Raw genomic sequence first — 20,016 nt, 5'->3', positions numbered from 1 at the left:
CCCCTTTAAACTTCAGTCATCAGTCCAAACCAAAAAGTGACATGACTTTTTCCATAAAAGGCTTTAAACAATGTGTTTTCCAAATTCTCTCTAGGACACGTTAAGAGACGTCTATGTGTACAATGAGTGGATCTTCCCTGTAAGAAAGTCTTAATAAATGTGTTTTGACATAAATGTACATTTAATGCTTGGGGTCTCCATGTTGGAAACCACTGCTTTGAATGGTCATAACTCGACGGGTCATTTCTGCAGCTCCGGCAGAGGTTTGGTCCCTTAAGCACCACGGACAGATCCCATAGTAAAAACGCACAAAAAAGAGCCACAATGTCTTAGCATCTGTCTAAAAATGACCACTTTTACAGGCAAAACATGCACAAAAAGTACAAAGCCGTGTTCTCCAAGATGAGACTTTCAGCTTTGGCACACACATTGGTCTCTTAATCACGACACAACTCCACTGACAGACGCTCACAGGAACCGTCCAATCCTTGGACTCTAAAATGCACAACAGCAGTCACGGCTTTATACAAAACACTTCAAAGTACCAGCCCTCTAATTCATGTTGCAAAACGCTACAAAGGTTTAGTTCAGGATTTAACTCATAAAAAAGCTAAAAAAAGAGGAAGCACTGTGCTCAGGAAAAGTAGCTTTCAGTCAATTTCCAGGGAACCAATAAACAAAAGTGCATCAAAGACAACAGGACGTCCAATCAGACCGGCCCCCCTCCCTCGGCTCCGCTTCACAGAGGCACGCTGAACGAGTCGTTCATCAAAGAGGGGAAACCTAGTTTTACAAATCTGCCCCGGGAGACGTTGGTACTAAACCAAGCGGTTCCTGTGATACACGGTTCTTTTCCCTACAAAAAGAGAGCGCTGGTCCCAGTGTGTGGAGCACGGCGTATCTTTGGAACAAACAGCACTGCTTCAGCTAATAGAGCCTGCTCCCAGAGGGGAGCTCCATATAGGACACTTTCCCTCTTCCTCCACTTGAGCTATTAATACACCCAAACAAAAGGAAAGAGGCTTAATGAGGCAGCAACAGGGAACTCATGCGAACTAAGTAAGACAAGAGCTTCTTAGCGTTCAGCTTCAAGGATGCCAGCTTTTTGTGCCGGCCGCGGATACTACTCTGCTATTTCCACTTTGGCTGATGCGATGAGGGTGAAAGTACATTACATACACATCTTTAAAGAAGTATGTTTGGCGAGATCTTTTTGAAATGGCAAAGCAACACAACAGTCTAACAAGATGCTTAGTTTTAAAGCATGATCACGTGCTGGATGTGGTCTTTTTAGGTCCTATAAAGGATCTCTCATGAAACACGTAAAATGTTTCGGAGATGGAGCTTTTGTCAACAGTCAGACAAACAGAAACTGTGATATAAATATAAGAAGCATTTCTTTGCATATATACATGAAAGGATATTTCTCATGCAGCTTAGAGCAGCTACCTTGAAGTTAATGCTTTGGTTCGGATTCAGAGTGCATTCAAATGGAAGAAGATGAGGGAGTGTGTGAATGCACACAGTAGTCCCACTGCGTCCTCATTGAGCAGGAGAAGCTGTTTGAGGCAGCTTCACACACTGAACACAGAGACCCAGGACATGAACAGAATACAGTATTTCAACCATTACCTTGAAAACAGACTAACACATACTTTTTCAAAAAACATTTACCAGAGCGTGGCGTTCACTCGCCGAGCTCTCCTGGTTTACACCAGAGTTGTAACATCGGGACATTAAATAATTCAGGCTATTGTAAAAAGGGTTCTTGGTGTTTTCCTCCAAACACCTCAGTCAAACTTCCCCATACATGTGGGCATATTCAAATGTGCAAGTAAACAAACTCACATTCAATCAAGTGAGAATCTGCCCCAAAAAGCCCATTAAACAAAGAGGTTGATGTTTCAGTTTACATCGTGCACGGGGGGGATTCCACACTAACCAGATACCTGCCTCAAAGTGAGAGCTGTCACATAGTGCAAAGATCATGCAGTACAACATGGTAAATAGAGCAAGGGGCGGGGACTTGATGTTTTCATAAAGGGAAGATCGTTTGTAGAAGACTTTGGGGAACGACACAATGGGCAACGTTTGCACTAGATTGCATTCAAAAGTCAGAATGTACCACCGCCCTTTAAACATAAACCCTTTCATTTTCCAATAATGTGATCTTTTTCTTTTCTGACAAAGAAGCCACTTGATGCTGCACATTTGGCATCTCAGAAAACCACAACCGCCTCGACTGGTTCACCTCGCACTAAGCTGATCAGAACTTTCCAAATGGGATGTTCTGCTCAATCCAAATGGTTGTAGTTATAAGGAAGTCTTCCACCACACAAAGCACATCCAGTGCCGGGCTAAATAGTGCCTCGAGGATCAGACCGTGTGGAACAACAGCACTGCTGAGTCTGGACGTAGTCACACTCCAACATCAGAGGCAAAAATCAGTCTAAAAATAGCTCTCCATGTAGGGTGACCTTCGCTCAGGCGGCTGCACTCCCTCATACAACAATAAAAGACATTTGGCTGAACAAACTACATCCACATTTGGTTGTTCCTATTAAAAATGGTTTGCTTCTTTAGTCCTTATGAACAAGGAAATGACTTTTTTAAATCTACTGGACACAACTGCAGTCCAAAGAACTTTCTTATAGCCGTTTTTTCTTTCCCATAATAGTCTTACAATGTCTACTTAGCTGTGTCTCAGTAACCTACTTGAAGCATTATTGACGACTACATAGATGAATGAACAACCATCTGACAACATAGAAACAGTCTTTTGAGCTGATAAAACACACACACACACACACACCCACGTTAAAAAGGACTCACTGTATCCCTTATTTCTTTTCAGATCAGGTCTGAACCATGAATAAGTTAGCAGTATAGCTTATCATAAATAAATCTCAGTCTGTAAAATTCACATATAAATACCCTGCTTCGCGTTGCAGAGACTTCCCGGATCAGAGAAGTGAACGGACGTTTCTCTACGGTGCGTTTCTTCTCTCCCTTTAGACATAACATAAACACGAAGCATCCGTGGAGTAAACACGACGACTTTCCCTTTAAAACCTCAGGAGGCGAGGACCGACACGGGTGAATGGAGCGGACGGAGAGCGAGCTGCGACTTCCTATCGTCTGTCTGGGCTTGGGGCAGTAGGGCAGTAGGTTTGACATTTTGGACCCTGGTGGCGACCTCTTCCTGGTCCAGTCCCTGATCGACGCAGTCAACGTGAGAGAAAAGAGGCTATTGCTAGTGATGATTGATAGAGACTGAGGAGAGGGTCGCTGCTCCTGCTGCATGCTTGGTGTGGAGACGTGTGGACGTCCATGCAATCGGAGGGCTGCCAGGGACGGAGAGAAAGATAAAGGAGCTCCGAGCCATCCTGCAGGTCCTGAAACCGTCTGAATCTCAACTGTTCCTGTCTCACTGTCCCTCTGAGAAGTGGAAGGCTGGATGCTCGGCTTGGTGCTCAGAGTCCGTCCCCAGGGCGGCGGGGGTGTCTTCGGCGGGCGTGGTGAGGGGGGTGCTGCTGCAGGGCTGCGGCTTGGAGCTGCCCTCTGGAAAACTCTTCTCCAGAGACTGGGAGGAGGAAGACGAGGATTGCGTGCTCTCACTGGAGCTGCTGCGGGTCTCCGTGCTGGTACTGGTCTTCTTCATCTTCCTCCTCTTGGCTAGCGGCGCTTTGTCCACCGTCTGCAGGCGGAAACCTTCACGCTTACATTTGTTGAATGCCTGGAACAAAATAAACATAAATGGGATCGTTGAGCAAGTTGTTGAGATTTGATCTGAATTATTCATTTTACAAGGGATGCACTGATTCTTATACTTCAACTCAGGGTTTCTGCTGCTATTCAATGCTAACCCTTTAGCATTGAATTTAATAGTAAGCATCAGGGCTGATACTGAAAGAATATATCAGATTTGGTACACAACATTTTCCAAAATGTTGCTTTATCAAGTGCGTTACCAATGAAAAAGGGGTTTTCTAAGATTCAATCCTAAACCAAATCCCTTGGTTAAACTAGGGAACTAATGACTATTTTAAATGTACATTTCTCCTCTGTGGGACGAATAAAAGGAATTCAGATTTTCAATTCATTTAAATGTATTTATTTTCCCTTTCAAAATGCCTGTTTTACTTTGGATGATTGACCTTATAATACAATTATAACAATAATGCCTAGTGTTTCATGTTAGCATCTCTATAACTTCTGTTCAATTGGTGTTTAAAGTGGCTACTGTACAGTTCACGAGCTGCAGGTTGAAAACCACAAATCAATACAACCCAAATGTTTCAACAGGAAGCCCAGAGTTCCTGACCTAAATCTAAAACAAGCACACACTGCAGGTCATTGCTTACATGGAAGGTAGCTTTGACGTAGGTGTGGACGGAGGCAGTAGAGGAGCCGAGGATGTCGGGGGTCATGAGAGGGTTCGAGGACAGCTGGCTGTCGTCCTGCAGCCAGGCGTTGTAGCGCAGGCCGCACATCTTAATCCTCTTGTTTGGGTCCACCGTCAGCAGCTCTGCAGGAACGAGACACAGATAATGACCTGCTGCTCTAAATACTCAGTCAGGAGAGGAGGTGACTTCCTTCTCAGGAGGCTCAGTCACTCTGAGCTACTTTGAGGGTTACAGTTCAATCTGTGACCCGGACATCCGCAAAAGGGTGCTGCTGCCAACAAGGTTCAAAACGGGCAATATTTTGGGACATGTTTTCCCTCAAAATAGAAACTGACTCTTTAAATAACAACTTCATCTAGATTTCTTTTGTTGTTTAAATGCTGGAAAGATTCATTCACAAGTAGAATTTGAGTAAAGGAGGCCTTTATCTTCCATTAGAAATGATATGAAACCACCACACACGTCACACTGTATATTTTAGTCTTTGTAACAAGTGAGATCACATCTGAGCTGTGTTGTACTCTGTAAATAGGGGAAAGGGCATCAGACATGTTCCTATGTTGTCCTAATTATTTTTAATTTACATTATTTCTGTCTTTTTACATTACATTTTCTTTCTTCTGAAACCTTAACATCTTGTCACTAAAACTTGTACTTATACACTTCAGCAGCTAAACCCTACATTTCATTTATGTGTCTTCAACTGTAAAATATTTACTTCACAGTACAATATTTTGAGCAATAATTCAACCATCTGGTTAAGTCAGTTTTTTTTGTATACTGATCATTCAACTAGAATTCTTATTAAAGCTATTATTATATTTTAATGTTAATTTTTATGAAATCTTATAATACATTTTTCAGCATGATTATCAATTGCACTGTTTTTATAAATGGTGGTTGATTTCACATGCGTTACAATTTTTATTTTCTTAAAACTGGATTAAAATCACAAAAACATGTGATTTAATCCACAGTCTCAAGGTGACATAACATCTGAGCTCTCGTGTTATGAAAATAAACTTCTTGCATATGTCGACACATTGGATTTACGATCAAGCCCCCGGTGTCCACCTCACCTTGGATCAGGTCCTTGGCCTGCTGGGACACATTCCTCCAGGCCTCGCCTTCGAAGGAGAAGTCTCCCAGTTTGATTTTCTTCATGATCTCCTCAGCACTGGTGTTGGTCAGGCTCTTCTCCTGACACTGGAAAGGCACCTGGCCGGACAGCATGGTGTACTGCAGACAGAGGGAAGAACAGTCAGAACACCAAGAGGACAGTGGACACTAGGAGATAGTGTTTGAACATACCTGCTGTTCAAATAATGTTTTAGAAATAACTCAATCTTATTATTAACATACCCGCTCATTGGAGAATATAACTTTTTCCCTTCGACTCAAAAGCAGAAGGGGGATAGATATTGGGAAAATGGGATTGTTATAAAAGTCTAGGATCTTAAAAAGTGCTTTTTTTCCCTGACCTTTTATAATATGTATTGGGAACCGTACATCTTTACCGATTGTGCTGTATTTTCACAGTCCTCACTTCTTCTATGGTTAAACAAAATAAAAGCATCCAAAAAAAAAGAGCTCTTGACCGATCACGACCGTCCGCATTATTCCACTGTCATGCTGCGTGTTGTTTACCCAGCAATAAACAGCGCGGTGTGCTCAGCTGGATTCAAAGTATCCTCCCATCTTGGCCTGCTTATATTCACCCTCAGATTTCTCATTAGGGTGACTGTAGATGGAACAGCCCTTTCAGCAGTGGAGGATTTCTCCCTCTCTCTTCCCCTTTCTCCCTCTCCTCATTTCTGTGTCTGCTCATTTTGCTTCCAGGGCATTGTGCACACAGCTTGTCAGGAGACATTTCATCAAATCTTCAGACACACACACTACTCCCATTTCCCCCCAGGGGGCGTCTGTGTGAAGCAACACTCGTACAGAGAGCCTGGACTCAGAACGGATGAGTGGCCAAATACAGAAATCTCTCTCTCCACCCTTCCTCGCTCTGTTTCTCTTCCCTACCTCTCCTTTTAATTGTCCTCCTCTACACAGAAATAGCTTGAATTAGGATGACATTTACGCTACCGGGGAAAAGCGTCTCGTGTTATTGCGGCCTGAGAGCCGGTACCGCTTGCTCTCTTAATTTTCGTGTTGAGCGTTAAAGTGTGTCAGCTCACCACAGGATGCTGGCGGTTGTAGTGCTGAACAAGAGCGGGAGATGAATATCATGTAAATGAGATCAAAGAGAACATGCACACACATGCATTTGTGTTAGGGCTGCTTGATTATGGCAAAAATCATAATCTCGATTATTTGGGTCAATAATTGATATCATGATTATTAAAACTTATTTACTTCGAAAACATCAATTTATTGGAAAAACATTTTTTGAAAAGTTTTTTTTTTAACAGTTGATTACCCTGAACTTTAAGTAGAACTCAACTGAAAAAACAATAAAAATAATTAATAAAAATAATAATAATAAAAAATAATCGTTATATTTTGATTACGTTGTTTTCGTAATCGTTGCAAGCCATAATCGTAATTGCAATTAAAATACGATTAATTGAGCAGCCCTAATTGTCCGGTGCCTTGATCGAGGGCACGAGGTGAACTGGGACCTCTCCAAGTAGAAGTCCACACTCCATATTTAGGTCTGGTCGGGGACTTGAACCGGCGACCTTACGGCTCACAGTCCAAGCCCCTACTGACTGAGCCACTGCCGGACGATTTGGATATGGGAAGAAAAGTATCCTTAGCAGCTTTAAGCCTCATTATATCAAATATCAAAATGTAAACATTCTTTGCTTGAATTATACATGATTAATATCATGTTTATAATAAATTCAAAAACACTGCAAGTTAAATCCAATCCTTCCATGTAAATGTTTAGGAGGTGGATACGTTTTTCAAGCGAACCATCAACAGTGACGATAAATGCTGCCATTATTGAATATTTACTTTAATTACATTTAAAGAATTTCTTCCATTAGGCCAGTATTCATTATGTCACTTTAATAGAACTGACCATGAGAAAAAAAAGATCCCAAAATGATGCCCTAAGTGACGCCCTAACATAGCATCCTAAGTCCACTAAAGATTTACAGTAATGCCAAAGATAGCACATGTTTTGCAACTTATTTATAATTTTACACCAATTTCCATCAGTTCCTCCAACAAACTTTTATTTTTGTTTTTATTTCATAGTATGAGCCACAAGTTCTCAGGTTACCCAATATAAGAAAAGACAAGCACATAATACTCAGTCTTTAAAAACTGTGTCCAACAATGCCATGGTATTTGATTCATTAAAAAAACTGAAATTGCAATACTGGCTTAGATGACCTCAGGATAATGCAGAGTTGAATAATCATTCGTATTTAGTTTGAACCTGAGCCGCTCTGATGTCCCCCAGCACTCACCAGAATGACCCCCAGACTCCACAGGTCACATGACTCGTCGTAGCCGTCGTACTTGAGGATCTCAGGCGCGGCGTAGTGCAGGGTGAAGCAGGGCGTCTTCAGGAGCTGATTGTCTGGCGGTTTGAGGCGAGCGAAACCAAAGTCTATGATTTTTATCTCGGAGTTCTCACTCTCGTCTGTGAAGAGCAGGTTCTACGAAGCAATTGGAGACACGGACAGCAATCATTTCTTTCTGCTCAGCAAAAACTGGCCCACTCGAGAGTTTACTGAATTGGACATCAAGACTTGTCTGACCAGGTACACATTAGGGTCAAACAATTGTACTCTTGTTCGGTGGAAGATTGCAGAGTCATAATGACAATACGACAGATGAAGCAAAGTTCAGAAAAACACAGTTATTCTGTTTTAAAAGCTTATGATCCAGGGTGTCTGTATTCATCACAAAAACACAGACTGTGCTCAAACTGAAAACTATTTTGAATTTGGAAATTAGCAGTCAGTGATCAAGCTACAGGCCACAGTGGAGGGCAAAAAAATGAGGAATTTAACTTCTACTGAATTATTCTGGGGAAAATGTATGTAAATCGTCAGATGGAGCAGAGATACAGCCAAAACATGTTGATGTTGCGCCAGTTGTTTTTTCTATTTTTTGTATTCACTAGCCTCTGATGTCAGGTAGAAGTTAGCTACACATCCTCCCATATGTTCCCGACCAATCAGAATCTTCTTAATAACCACATTTGCCAGCCAACTCTTGTAAAAGATGCATTCCACCACCAGCCACTGGGTGAGTGTAGTCTAATGGCTGAGAGTGAGTGTGTTTGGGGGGGGGATTACAAATGGATAACCAATAGGCGCTTTCACTCCGGAGTACTTTTCCCCGTACTTTTCCCTTTTAGTTCCGATAGTTCCTGGGATTTTGCGTTTACACCAAAAAGAGAACTTAGTTCATGAGAACTTCTCCCCCCTTTTCAGTCCCTGCTAGAGAGGTGGTACTTTCCCTGGGGAGCAAAAAGTTCAAATTTCTGATTGACTGGGCGAATCGCAAACCACGCCTCCGTGGAAAAGTTTTTTGAAGCCGCCATTGTATTTGCTGGCATTAGCATTATTAGCATTAGCATTAGCCCCGCGCACCAACGGAGGGAGAATAACTTATGGCAACACAAAAAAAAACATGGGAGCGGTGGAGTGATGAGGAGGTGTCGGCGCTTCTGGCGATTTACTCGGAAGGCTTCACTAGAAGCAGCTGAGAGTCCCAGGGGACTTCGGATGGCAGTATACGCCGTGAAGTGGTTTGAGGCCTGCCAGTAAACCCAAAGCAGAAGAAGAAGAAGTGACGTCAGCGGCTTCATTTGCGTAATCTTCCCACAGGGAACTTATTCCGGTGTGAACGCGATCTGCACTTTAGTTCCATGGGGGAACTAAGTGCTGGGAACTAAGTACGGCAAAGTACTTGGTGTGAAAGCGGCTATAGAGATGATTACATCAATTCGTTTAATGGGAAGATGTGTATAATTTGTTATTGTTTTAAAAAAAAGCCAGAGACACATAAAAAAAGTTAGTTAAGCACAGAAATGCGATTAGAGAATGGAGAGAATTTATAAAAGTGGCTGAAAAACACTGATCCAATACCTCCGGTTTGAGGTCCCTATGCACCACTCCTACGTCGTGCATGTGACTGGCGGCAGACACCAGTTTCCTCATGATGCGGCTCGCCTCTGTCTCGCTGAAATGTTGCTTCCTGCGGATCCTCTCCAGCAGCTCGCCTCCACCCAGCAGCTCCAGAACCAGGAACGTGTGGAGCTGCAGAGAAAACACACACAAAACATTTCAGTTAAATGTACAACCTTTATTCTTTGAAGATGCTCTAAACAGGGTTCACTTTTTCAATGACTTCTCCATGACCTTTACCTAATTTTCCATGACCAAAAAAATGACTCTCTCAGCGGTACCACTGAAAATGGTTTACTTTAACATGGAACAGGAAAATAAGGTCTGCATATGAAACAGGTTGTGCCTATCTAAAACAAATCAAATAGTAGGCTTACTAGCCTAAAGCAACAAAAATCTCTCACCAGCAAAATACCTCTACAGTTAAATGCCATTTATGTTTCATTACTATACGATACAGTATTTATTATCATTATAGTATTACTATTTCGGCAATTAGATCAAATATAAATTATATTTGATGCAAATTTCCATGATGTTTCCAAAACTTTGAGAAAAATATTGTTTTCCATAACTTTTCCAGGACCTGGAATTAGCATTTTGAATTTCCATGACTTTTCCAGGTTTTTAATGATCGTAAGAACCCTGTCTAAAGTAGAACAAACCATCCTAACTATTTGTTGTGTGTTTTTTTATATATATTTTCAATCTTGCTTTCACAGCTTGCTGCACAACGAAATCTTAACATGTGAAATGATGGATGAGAACTTTTTGTCGCATAATAAATAAAGCAAAAACAGCCAATCCTTGATGCCATGATGGTGAAATCAAACGATAGCATTGAGTGAAAGTGAAAGGGCCCAAACAAAGTGGGAAGGGAATAATGTGTCTGGGCGTTGGGGCAGAGTTTCTCATTAGCGCTCAGTCTGGGGAACAAAGGCAGGACTGCGTTGAGGCGAGGCTTTGATCTGGGTCACAGGCCTCCAAGGTACAGTAATAACCCCACTGAGCTCATCAGGACTAAAGTGGTGCTCCTGGGTTTGAAGGAGCGGGGATAATGAACCTGTACACAGTCAGCCACACGGTCCACCTTCCCAATAACCCGGGTGAGCTACATTTGCAACACACTTAGTTTGGTTGGAGTGTACGGCTCGATTAGCAACACAAGTAAATCTAGGTTGTTTCTATTCAGCGGTGTGAATGGGGGACTGTACAGCTGCAGTTTATAAATACGTTTGGTGTGAAATATCGGGCACACGGAGAAATGTTTATGGGACAATACAAAAGGAGAGATAAAGATAGACCTCCCTATTAATCTGGCTTGTTCCAGTTCCAGGACTTATTAAGGGCTCCACAGAGAGCCATGCAAAACAGAATTCATGGCTGTAAATGTAGATTACCTGGTCGTGGTAGATTTCATGTAGCTTGACAATGTTAGGGTGGCCGTCGCAGAGCTTCAGGGCTGCTATTTCCCGCTGAGTCTGCGCCTCCATCCTGCAGCAAACACAAGCAGGAAGCCAGAGAACTGTCACAGAATACAACATAAATACACATATACGCAGTAGAGTGAGAACGTGGCCCAGTTCTGTTTCCTTTTATAGTTTTTTTTCAATTGCCACAAGCCACTCTGCAGTTTTAATAATTATTATATTAAGTGTGCCTGTAAAAAATAATGTCCAAAAGTAGGATTTTAAAAAAGGGAACAGAATATCACTAATTCATTTTCTACTTTGTCAAATATAATCTTTTGACAGTAGGTTGTGTGGGGTTGTCATTCTCTAATGCCCATTATTACATGGCTTAGTTGAATACTCGATTCTGATTGGTCAATTCAGAACACGTGACACGTTGTTAGTACCGAACAGACAGACCGATGTCAAGGACTTATTGACCGTTGTTAAGGACGCTCACATCTACACAAACAAGTCCGTTCGATTTAACTTAATACAGTTTTGCCGAAAAGCAAACTGCATGCTGTTTGCTTTTCTAACTGACAAGACAAGAGCGACAAGAAAACAGCGGAGAAGTAACGGGCAGAAATCCTCCTTTTTACGCAACGGTCCAGACATAGACATGAAACGGCGACACATATTCAGTTGCCAGTTACTTTGGCATTAGGGAAGGGATATCTAGATACTTTTCAAGGTTTGACATAATGAATTGTGCTACTTTTAAAGCAAGCAGCAATGTTTTCAAATCTGTAATCAAAAAGCTCCTCAAAAACGCTATCGAAGCAGTTCCTGCCGTTGCTACGTTGGTTCAAACAGTAACAACGGACTATTTTTCTTAGCGGATGCATGTCAATTTAAATCAATTCATACAACTATTTTTTAAATCAATAAAATCATTTTCTAAATCCATAAAAGGCATTTCAATTAATAGTGGGAGTCATAACGTTACTTTGTTGAGAATGTGGCCATGTAATAAGCGGGATAATGTGCAGCGACTTGGTCATTATGGGGAAAAGAACACCTTCATGCCGATCAAGATCCCTCCGCTTCGCGTCGGGCTCCTGATCAGCCTGTCGGTGTTCTTTTCCCCATAATGACCGCATCGCAGCACATTATCCCTTACGTGTTATCACATAATTCACAGAGGATCGCCCCTTTTTATATTCCTCTACAGTATAAGTAGCAAACACGGTTTATTTGAACTCGTACGTGCAGTTTGGCTCTGCTGATTTTATTTACCGTGACATGCACAAACTACAACTAACAAATAGTTAGGAAACAATAGGGTGCTGATAGAAAAGTGTGAACAAGTCTTCAGGAACATCATATTTGTTTGTGCTTTCTTATTATAGCTATAATATTTGGTGCCACACACTCAGTGGAGGAGTGTAGTGTAGGACTGCAGTCCACACACACGATCAAAGCTTGTTTTGTAACAGTTTGTTTGTGAGCACAGATGTATTTACATTTCAATAACCCACATCTGGCAACCCTTAACAGAGTAACAGAGCAAATAAAATCTGCTACATGGTGAAGTTGAGTCAAATTCAGATTTGTTTTGTATTCATTGGTTTTAAGATAACACACCTATTTTATGTTTTGTGTATGATTTAGCTGAGAATTGTGTTCTGGCAGAGAGAGAAAGAGGGAGCCGAACATAAACATCACACAGCCACACACAGCATCTGAGTTGACGAACACATCTGAGGAGAGCAGGATGTGAGATTGTACCTCTTGCTGACAATCTTGACTGCGTATTTCTGCCCGGTCTTCTTGTGTGTGCACCGCCTGCAGATGGAGAAGCTTCCCTCTCCCAAAGCGCTGTCCTTCAGGTCCATCTCATAGCTCATGTAGAAAGGAGAGTCCTGAAGAAAGTGGACAGGAAAACATTTGGTCAAATATATTTAAAAAAAAAAAATAGTATGAGACTAAGTTCTTTCTGTTTAACTTATATAAATGCTTAGTACACTGCTTTTCCTTTGATCATGGGCAGATCAAATTAATTAGCTGTTTATTTGAATATTTTTGAAGCTCGACAGCTGTTTTTTTATCTTTTCTTACAAAATACTGTAACTACTGCAACCAAACACAACAGATCATGTTCTTTGAACTTCTTCAAGAGTTCCTATGTTGTCTTGTTCTCCACGAAAAAACACAATGCATGTGGGCGAGGCATACAAGTCCTCTCTCATGTGTTCTCAAATTGAAGTCTAAGGAGTCTTATTTACCTAATTCAATAACCACTGACAACAGCCTGACACAAGTATTGCTTATTCTATGTTGTGATTATAAAATGCGTATGAAAAACAATGAGGAACCAAGTACATTTCTCTTGTTGTGCAATGTTTTCAAAGGCATCTGCAAAACACCTGGAAGTAGCAAATGTAGATTTTCTAGATCTGTGATACAATATGAGAGATCACTTAAAGACAAGATAGGAAACTGTTGACTGGCTTCCTGTTCCTGAGAGAGAAAATCGCAGAAAATCCTGTTTAGCACGGTGAGCTGAGGCTTTAGGGAGTTTGAAGCAGACGGTTGCCCGACTGCTCGTCTTAAACTTCCCCTTTCTGAAGTGAGTAAGCTCCAAAAAAGGAGTAGGCTATTACCAAGCTTGCATGCAAGTCATGGAAATTCTATTTGATATGCCAAGCATTTTGTTAATTAATTAAACATTGCACCTTTTGGGGCTGGACTGAAAATCATTAGAATGATTCATTGTAGTTTCCATCAGCAATGTAATAAATCTGGTAATAAATCTTGAAAACAGCAAAGTTTGTAGCAGTTACTCAGAACGTTGATGAAAACGCTTGAAACCTAGTGAGCCCACAAAACAACAACGCACAGCTGCCTCTCGGAAAACATTACGCTGGACAGATACACCAGTGTATTCACTGATAAACACAGGATCATGCCTGGCAGCTGAATCTAAACATTTGTGAGGAACACAAGTACAGTGGAAAACAAAGTTTGAGTGAAATGGAGAAGATAGGGGAAAGAAATCTCACATGTCTGTGACAGCAGCCATTAGCCTAAGTGTGTTTGTGCTGGAGGATCCAAGTCCATCCGTCTCACCTTCATCATGGCGCTGCGGGCCACAGCGGCAGAGCGGGGCCTCTCGGATCCCCCACACAGCTGGAGATGGTCGTCCATCACCACATTCCTCTTAAACAGGATGGAGGGGGCCATGAAGGAGTAGCCCTGCACAGAAACACATGAAGTCTACGTGTTTACATTGTAAAGTGAGGGTAGGACTATAAGGACAGAGAGAAAAGTACATCCAGTTCTGCAGCCTCAGTAAGAGCCTGATTAAACTTTATCTAATGTATTACAGACATTTATAGAGTCTTTCATTAGTACTTTTACTTGAAATGATGAAACAGGGTATATGCAGGAATCCTGAAGTCAAATGTAAGACTTTTTAAAGACCTTTCCATACATTTTAAGACCTCATCGCCACTTGGAGTTTTAACCTGTTACCTTGGCGACACACTTTACCTCACAGTTACTATATACAGTATTGATTGTCCTTCCTCCTTATCTTCCAACCATGTGGACGCAGACTTGCATTTCCCCATAACGATGTTGTTTAACAACCGGCGTAAACGGGCCTTCGAGCGCTATCAAGCAGAGAGCGTGAGATGTCCTGTTCAGATGACGTCAGATCCAACGGGATGCCATAAATAAACTACACAGAATCACACTACACACCTACGCAATGATTACATTCAGGCAGACTGTAGAACACAACCTCTTTGGACAATTGATATACTTATTGAAAACAAACTACAAAATGTAATACCTTGGAAAATACCATTTAATACTTTTTAAGACCCCGCGGACACCCTGTGAAAGCACTAATGACAAGGTAGAAGAAAATGTCAACTATATTTTGGTGTTTAGTCTTTACCTAATTTATTTTTTTAGTTTATTTTTTTGTCTTTTCACAAAAAATAGAGGAAGATCTTGGGTAAAAGATTATAAGAGAATGAATATGAAATACATTTCAAATCACACTTACTATGGAAATCAAACACTACTTATAGAAACTTTTTTTTTTTATTTGCGTATTTACTGTAAAACTTAAAATAGTTTTTGCATCTTTCCTCAAGTCTTTAAGTCGGAGCAGCCTGTCAGCTCCACAGTGAGTGGCAGCGGCTGTCCAGCTGTTCCTATTGTCAGAGCTGTCATTGTGGAGGCGCTGCCTGCCTAATTCCAGCTGTGGGGAGCCCAAAGCTTTTAGCTGGCATTAATCTATCTCTCTCTCTCTCTCTCCCCTTTCCCCCGACACACACACAGCTGTGTGGTATGTAGTGACAGCAATAGATGGACGGAAGGATGGGTGGTGAATGAATGAGATGCCCTAAATTGCCGGGCTTGAATATTTGATTGCTCTGCTGTGAAATTACATCTTGGCGCTCTTAATGCAATTTTAATTTTGTTTTGTGAGGCACCGTGGGGGAGCAAGTGCACAGTTTAAAATTGGGATTGCTGTCGTTATCTGAGAGATTGCTAGGCTTGCAAATTATAAAGACCACAAAATTTCAGACTATGTGAATGGCAGCTGAGTGCGAAAAAAGCCAAGATGAAGTTGGCAATCAAAGACTGAAGGCGTAACCGAGACAGACGTGGTGATGCTCTCAAAGTGTAACCTTTTATTCCACGAGAGAAGCCCGTTAATGGATCTATTGATCTACCCAGCTCAAGGATCCAGAAGGCAATCAGAGTTGAAATTTCATGCAATACATCAGACAGCCATCAGCTGGCATAGAGTTGTGGGCCATATTATGGTTCAAAGCTACATCAAAAATAGTCATTCACATCTGTTACTTCAATAAGAGCTGCATATGGCAGCAATTACCTCAATAAAAGCCTCTTTAGTCAATTTGAATACCAGTGCACACAGACAGTCTCATGTTGACTTACAGCAACCTTTTGAGGACATTCAAAACTTCACTTGATTACTTCAATTGCGCTGGAGTATGTCAAATATAGTCACAGACAAAAAGTGGATAATGTATAATGCAATTTTTCATCCGTGTCAACATTTCACACTGCCTGCAACCAAAGCCCAGATAAACATGAGCACAGAGCAAATGGAAATACAAATGTTGTCCTGTGCAGTGACCTGAAAGAACACAGAGGAATGAGTATGTGTGCTAACAAAACAATGAGTCACAACAAAAAATAGTCTGGTTGTCTAACATCCTGTAACGCTCTCCCACCTGGAAGATGCGATCGCAGTTCTGAGGCAGAGCTGCAGGAGAGTAGGTGGGGTCCATCTCTGTGAACTCTTCGGCAAAGTTGCTGACGTCCAGCTCGTCCCGAATCACTGGCTTGAACGGGGCGGGAACCTTCTTAGCTGCCAAGTCCTCCCAGTTAATTTTCTAAAGTGAGTTTGGAAAAAATACATTTTGGTTGATCGCTATCCTTATTAACGTAGCTTAAACAAACACAGTTTTCTAAATGCTCTTCACTTAAAGGGGACCTATCATGCAAAATGCACTTTTGGATGTCTTTTATACATAAATATGTGTCCCCGGTGTGTCGGGGAACTCACGCAGCGTCAGAAAATAAAACCCTTTCTTTTCCTCCGTACCCAAATCTCTAAAAACGGGGGAACAACGGAGCTGATCCAGATTTGCGTCCGATATGACGTAATATCGGAAATGTAGACTGGCTTTACACCCACGGCCCTATCAGAAACGTTGCTATCAGACATCGAATATGGTCGGTGCATGTTTACATTAGCATCGCTCACACTCAGAGCTAACCTGTACTGGAGAGCATGTGCGTGAAGAAGCAGGAAATAAAAAGGAACTCACCTTGTGGTATAACCGGCAAGAGAGAAAGCCTTTGAGCTCCATACTGTTTCAGAGATAATCCTTGATAATCCATGATATGGCGTTTCATCACGGCAGTATTTAGTTTAGACGGTAGCTGCCGGGTCCCTCATGAGCTCAGACCCCCCTTTTTTTTTTTTTTTAAATCACATTTAATTTTTTAAAGCTTTATTCCCAAAATCAGCACTTTTGAAACAGGAAGTGAAATAGAGGGATATGAGGCATGGCTAGAATGGGTGATCTGTTTGGTATTTTGACCAAAACACTTCATAGACATGTTTTTTATATATTGTTATATATCTGAGACCTATGCTATTGCCTAAAAATAGCATGATGGTTGCACTTTAAAGCAGCCCCATTATGTAGATTACCAGCCCACTCTGTTACATAGATTTCTTTTAATATTATGAAATATCCAAGACAAGCAATGAGACCCACCTGGTAAAATGGGTGTTTTTTTATATTCTCCGCTCCTTCAGGGCCTGAGCCCAATCTCTTTTTGGGGTCTTTGATGAGGAGTCGCTGGATGAGGTCTTTGGCCAGAGGTCCCATATCTTTGGGGAAAGGAGGATCCTTTTTTGAAATCCTCCTGTGATGCGTGAGACAGACATGGTCAGTGATAATAATTAAAGGCCAGACGAAAACTGTGGCTGATGATCAGGGAGAATCCATACTTGGCGATGTCTGTGTGCGAGTTCTCATCTCCATCCACGGTGAAGGGGGATCCGCCAGTCAGAAGCTCGTACATCAAAACGCCGAGACTCCACCAGTCCACCGCCTGGAATGAATGAAAGCAACCACCCGTGACTTAAGCTTAACACGCTAAAAGAAAAACCTCACTGCAGGAATACAGAGAGGAGAATTTATGCTGCTAAAACTACATCTTACCTTGTCATGTCCAGACTCTCCACCTTCCACGATTTCTGGAGCCATATATTCAATGGTGCCACAGACAGAAAACGCTCTTTCCATCTGTGTTCACAAATGCAAAAAAAAAAAGACTCATTTTAAAAATCTAAACATAACAAAAAAACTTGGTTTTATTGAAAATGGAGTGGACTGTCTGACAACAGTTCAAGATTGAAGACCCTGAAAAACTTGATTTTACATCTGACGTATTTTAAAGAAAAATGTGTTTTATGAGGAAGGACATGGATTCATCACATTCGTTTGATCTCAAGGATATAATTAATATCGTTTGGTGATAGAAACTGAATAAAAAACATCACTTTTATTCGTTTTTTAAGGACTTTTCAACAGGGAACCATTATAATCCTTGACTACATGAGCACAAATTAAGTGAAAGTTTGGGAAAATATATATATATTTAATGTTAAAAGAGTTTAGGAGAGAATCTTCTTCTTCTGTTCTCTTGGGGTCATCAGTTTATGGATGAATGGGTATTTAAACGTACGGTGGAGACATACCGTACCTGATCAAATTCCTTACTGAGGCCAAAGTCTGTGAGAACTATATGTCCACTTGAATCCAGCAGAATATTCTCAAGTTTTAGGTCCCGGTAGACAATGCCAAGCTGCAACAATAAAAAGACAGAAGGGTAAGTGCAACAGAAAAGAGTAACCATCAATAGACAACTCCTGAACATACAAGAGGCCTTGGTTGTGTAGAATCTATGAATGACCTCGTGTAGATGTTCCAGCGCTGACACAATCTCTCCACTGTACAGGGCAACTTCTTGTTCCTTAAATCGCACCCTTTGCACCAAATGTGTGAAGAGCTCTCCACCGTTTACATAATCTATTAAAAAAGAAATGATATCATGCATGTCATGTTTCCATCAAATAATATGGCTTCAATAAGACAATCATTAACCTTTTATTTTTCTTGATAAACATAACACAGAAGGCAGTTTCCTATTAAGAAAGTCTAACCGAGAATGAGGTGCAGTTTGGTATCCGTCTGGAAGGCATAGTGAAGTGTGACGAGGAACGGAGACTGGCGGATGTGTTCGAGCACCTGCCGCTCCGTACGTGTGTGTTCAGCAGTCTTTGCCTTTTGTACAATTGTGGCTTTCTTCAAAACCTTCATGGCGTACAGCTTCCCTGCATCATGGCCACTCACTTTCCTCACCAGGAACACCTTGCCATATGCTGGTGGTTAAAATAAACAAAGACAGAGAGCAAACGTCAGGGCAAAAAAGGCAGGAATGACTGCTATGACATGCTGATCATTCTAGAAACACATGGCATGAACACTGTCATGTAAGTGTCACATTGTGGTTAACACACAGTTTAACATGTCACTCACCTCCTGTGCCAAGCACCTTCAACAGCTCAAAGTTTTCAATGCCCACTCTCTCCACGTGGCCCGTCAGGTTGGCTGAAGTCAGAGCAGGCGTAAAGTATTAGAATCAGACAAACCATTTATTTCACGTTACAAAACAAAAGGCTTGAATTATTAAGTACTGTAGACAAATTCAATAACAAACGTCATGTTACATTTTGTTGTTAGAGATCATTACAGTAGATATACTGTAGAGTAGAGAGTCCCTTAGGGGTCTGATGTCCATTCATATTTTATGTGTACAAAAAGACACACAATGAATGAGATGCTAGCAAAGAAAAACATATACTTTCCAAATTAGGATTTCTTTCAGCTGAGACAGGAACATTTATCTATATTCAATTCTGTTTGTAGTCCACACTCCCACTAACATGGTTTGTCCCACATTAAGACAACTGAGGCATGACCTACAAGCCATTCACTAACAAAACATTTAATTGATAAAAATGAGTCAAGAAATTCTCACATCTCATTGGCTAAAGAATATGGTTGATGCGGCCAAGATGTAAATAAATTGTAATCTGATCAGCTGTTCTAATATGTTGCCAAAAAGCTACACCAGAGAGCGCATTGCATCACCTTACAGTCTTTCTATTTTGTAAGTGGGGCCCACGTTATACATACAGTATTCTTAGATTTCATTTTTTAATACAAAAAGACTCAGTCATGCCGCTTTATGGCGTAAAAAGCAAATTCTGCTGAGCTAAAAGGTTGTAAAAGTGGGCTTTAAATTCAGGGACCAGCGACTTGAACACTGAAAAAGAAAGGCTGTTTTGTTGTTAAATGAACGCATAGCAAACAGCAGCAGCCTGGAAAGTCAAACAGGTGAATTTGTTTAATTGTAAAAATGTGCAAATAATGAAGAAACATGCAAAGTTGCTTCATGAAAACAACGATGCCAGGATGATATTATCTT

The 20,016-nt window shown here is 41.3% G+C and overlaps 1 protein-coding gene across 1 annotated transcript in view; it reads right to left on the bottom strand.

Annotated features, from left to right (window-relative positions):
* Positions 1–6: 6 nt before the first annotated feature.
* The window catches only part of rps6ka5 (ribosomal protein S6 kinase, polypeptide 5), a 22,011-nt gene continuing 2,001 nt past the window's right edge, over positions 7–20,016 (bottom strand). The window contains exons 2-17 of the mRNA XM_079691430.1: positions 19,065–19,136; positions 18,689–18,907; positions 18,439–18,554; positions 18,229–18,330; positions 17,685–17,768; positions 17,471–17,574; positions 17,235–17,385; positions 16,179–16,340; positions 14,029–14,154; positions 12,688–12,821; positions 10,906–10,999; positions 9,467–9,637; positions 7,835–8,026; positions 5,486–5,645; positions 4,365–4,528; positions 7–3,736 (exon numbers count right to left, since the gene is read on the bottom strand). Coding sequence (XP_079547556.1) covers positions 3,428–3,736; positions 4,365–4,528; positions 5,486–5,645; positions 7,835–8,026; positions 9,467–9,637; positions 10,906–10,999; positions 12,688–12,821; positions 14,029–14,154; positions 16,179–16,340; positions 17,235–17,385; positions 17,471–17,574; positions 17,685–17,768; positions 18,229–18,330; positions 18,439–18,554; positions 18,689–18,845 — 2,226 coding nt within the window. The 5' untranslated portion in view covers positions 18,846–18,907; positions 19,065–19,136 and the 3' untranslated portion in view covers positions 7–3,427. The remainder of the gene's footprint in view (positions 3,737–4,364; positions 4,529–5,485; positions 5,646–7,834; positions 8,027–9,466; positions 9,638–10,905; positions 11,000–12,687; positions 12,822–14,028; positions 14,155–16,178; positions 16,341–17,234; positions 17,386–17,470; positions 17,575–17,684; positions 17,769–18,228; positions 18,331–18,438; positions 18,555–18,688; positions 18,908–19,064; positions 19,137–20,016) is intronic.

The sequence above is a fragment of the Notothenia rossii genome, assembly GCF_949606895.1.
Source record: "Notothenia rossii genome assembly, chromosome: 7".
Classification (NCBI taxonomy): domain Eukaryota; kingdom Metazoa; phylum Chordata; class Actinopteri; order Perciformes; family Nototheniidae; genus Notothenia; species Notothenia rossii.
Note: the sequence above shows the minus strand (reverse complement) of the source record. Positions and strands in the feature narration are given on the sequence as shown.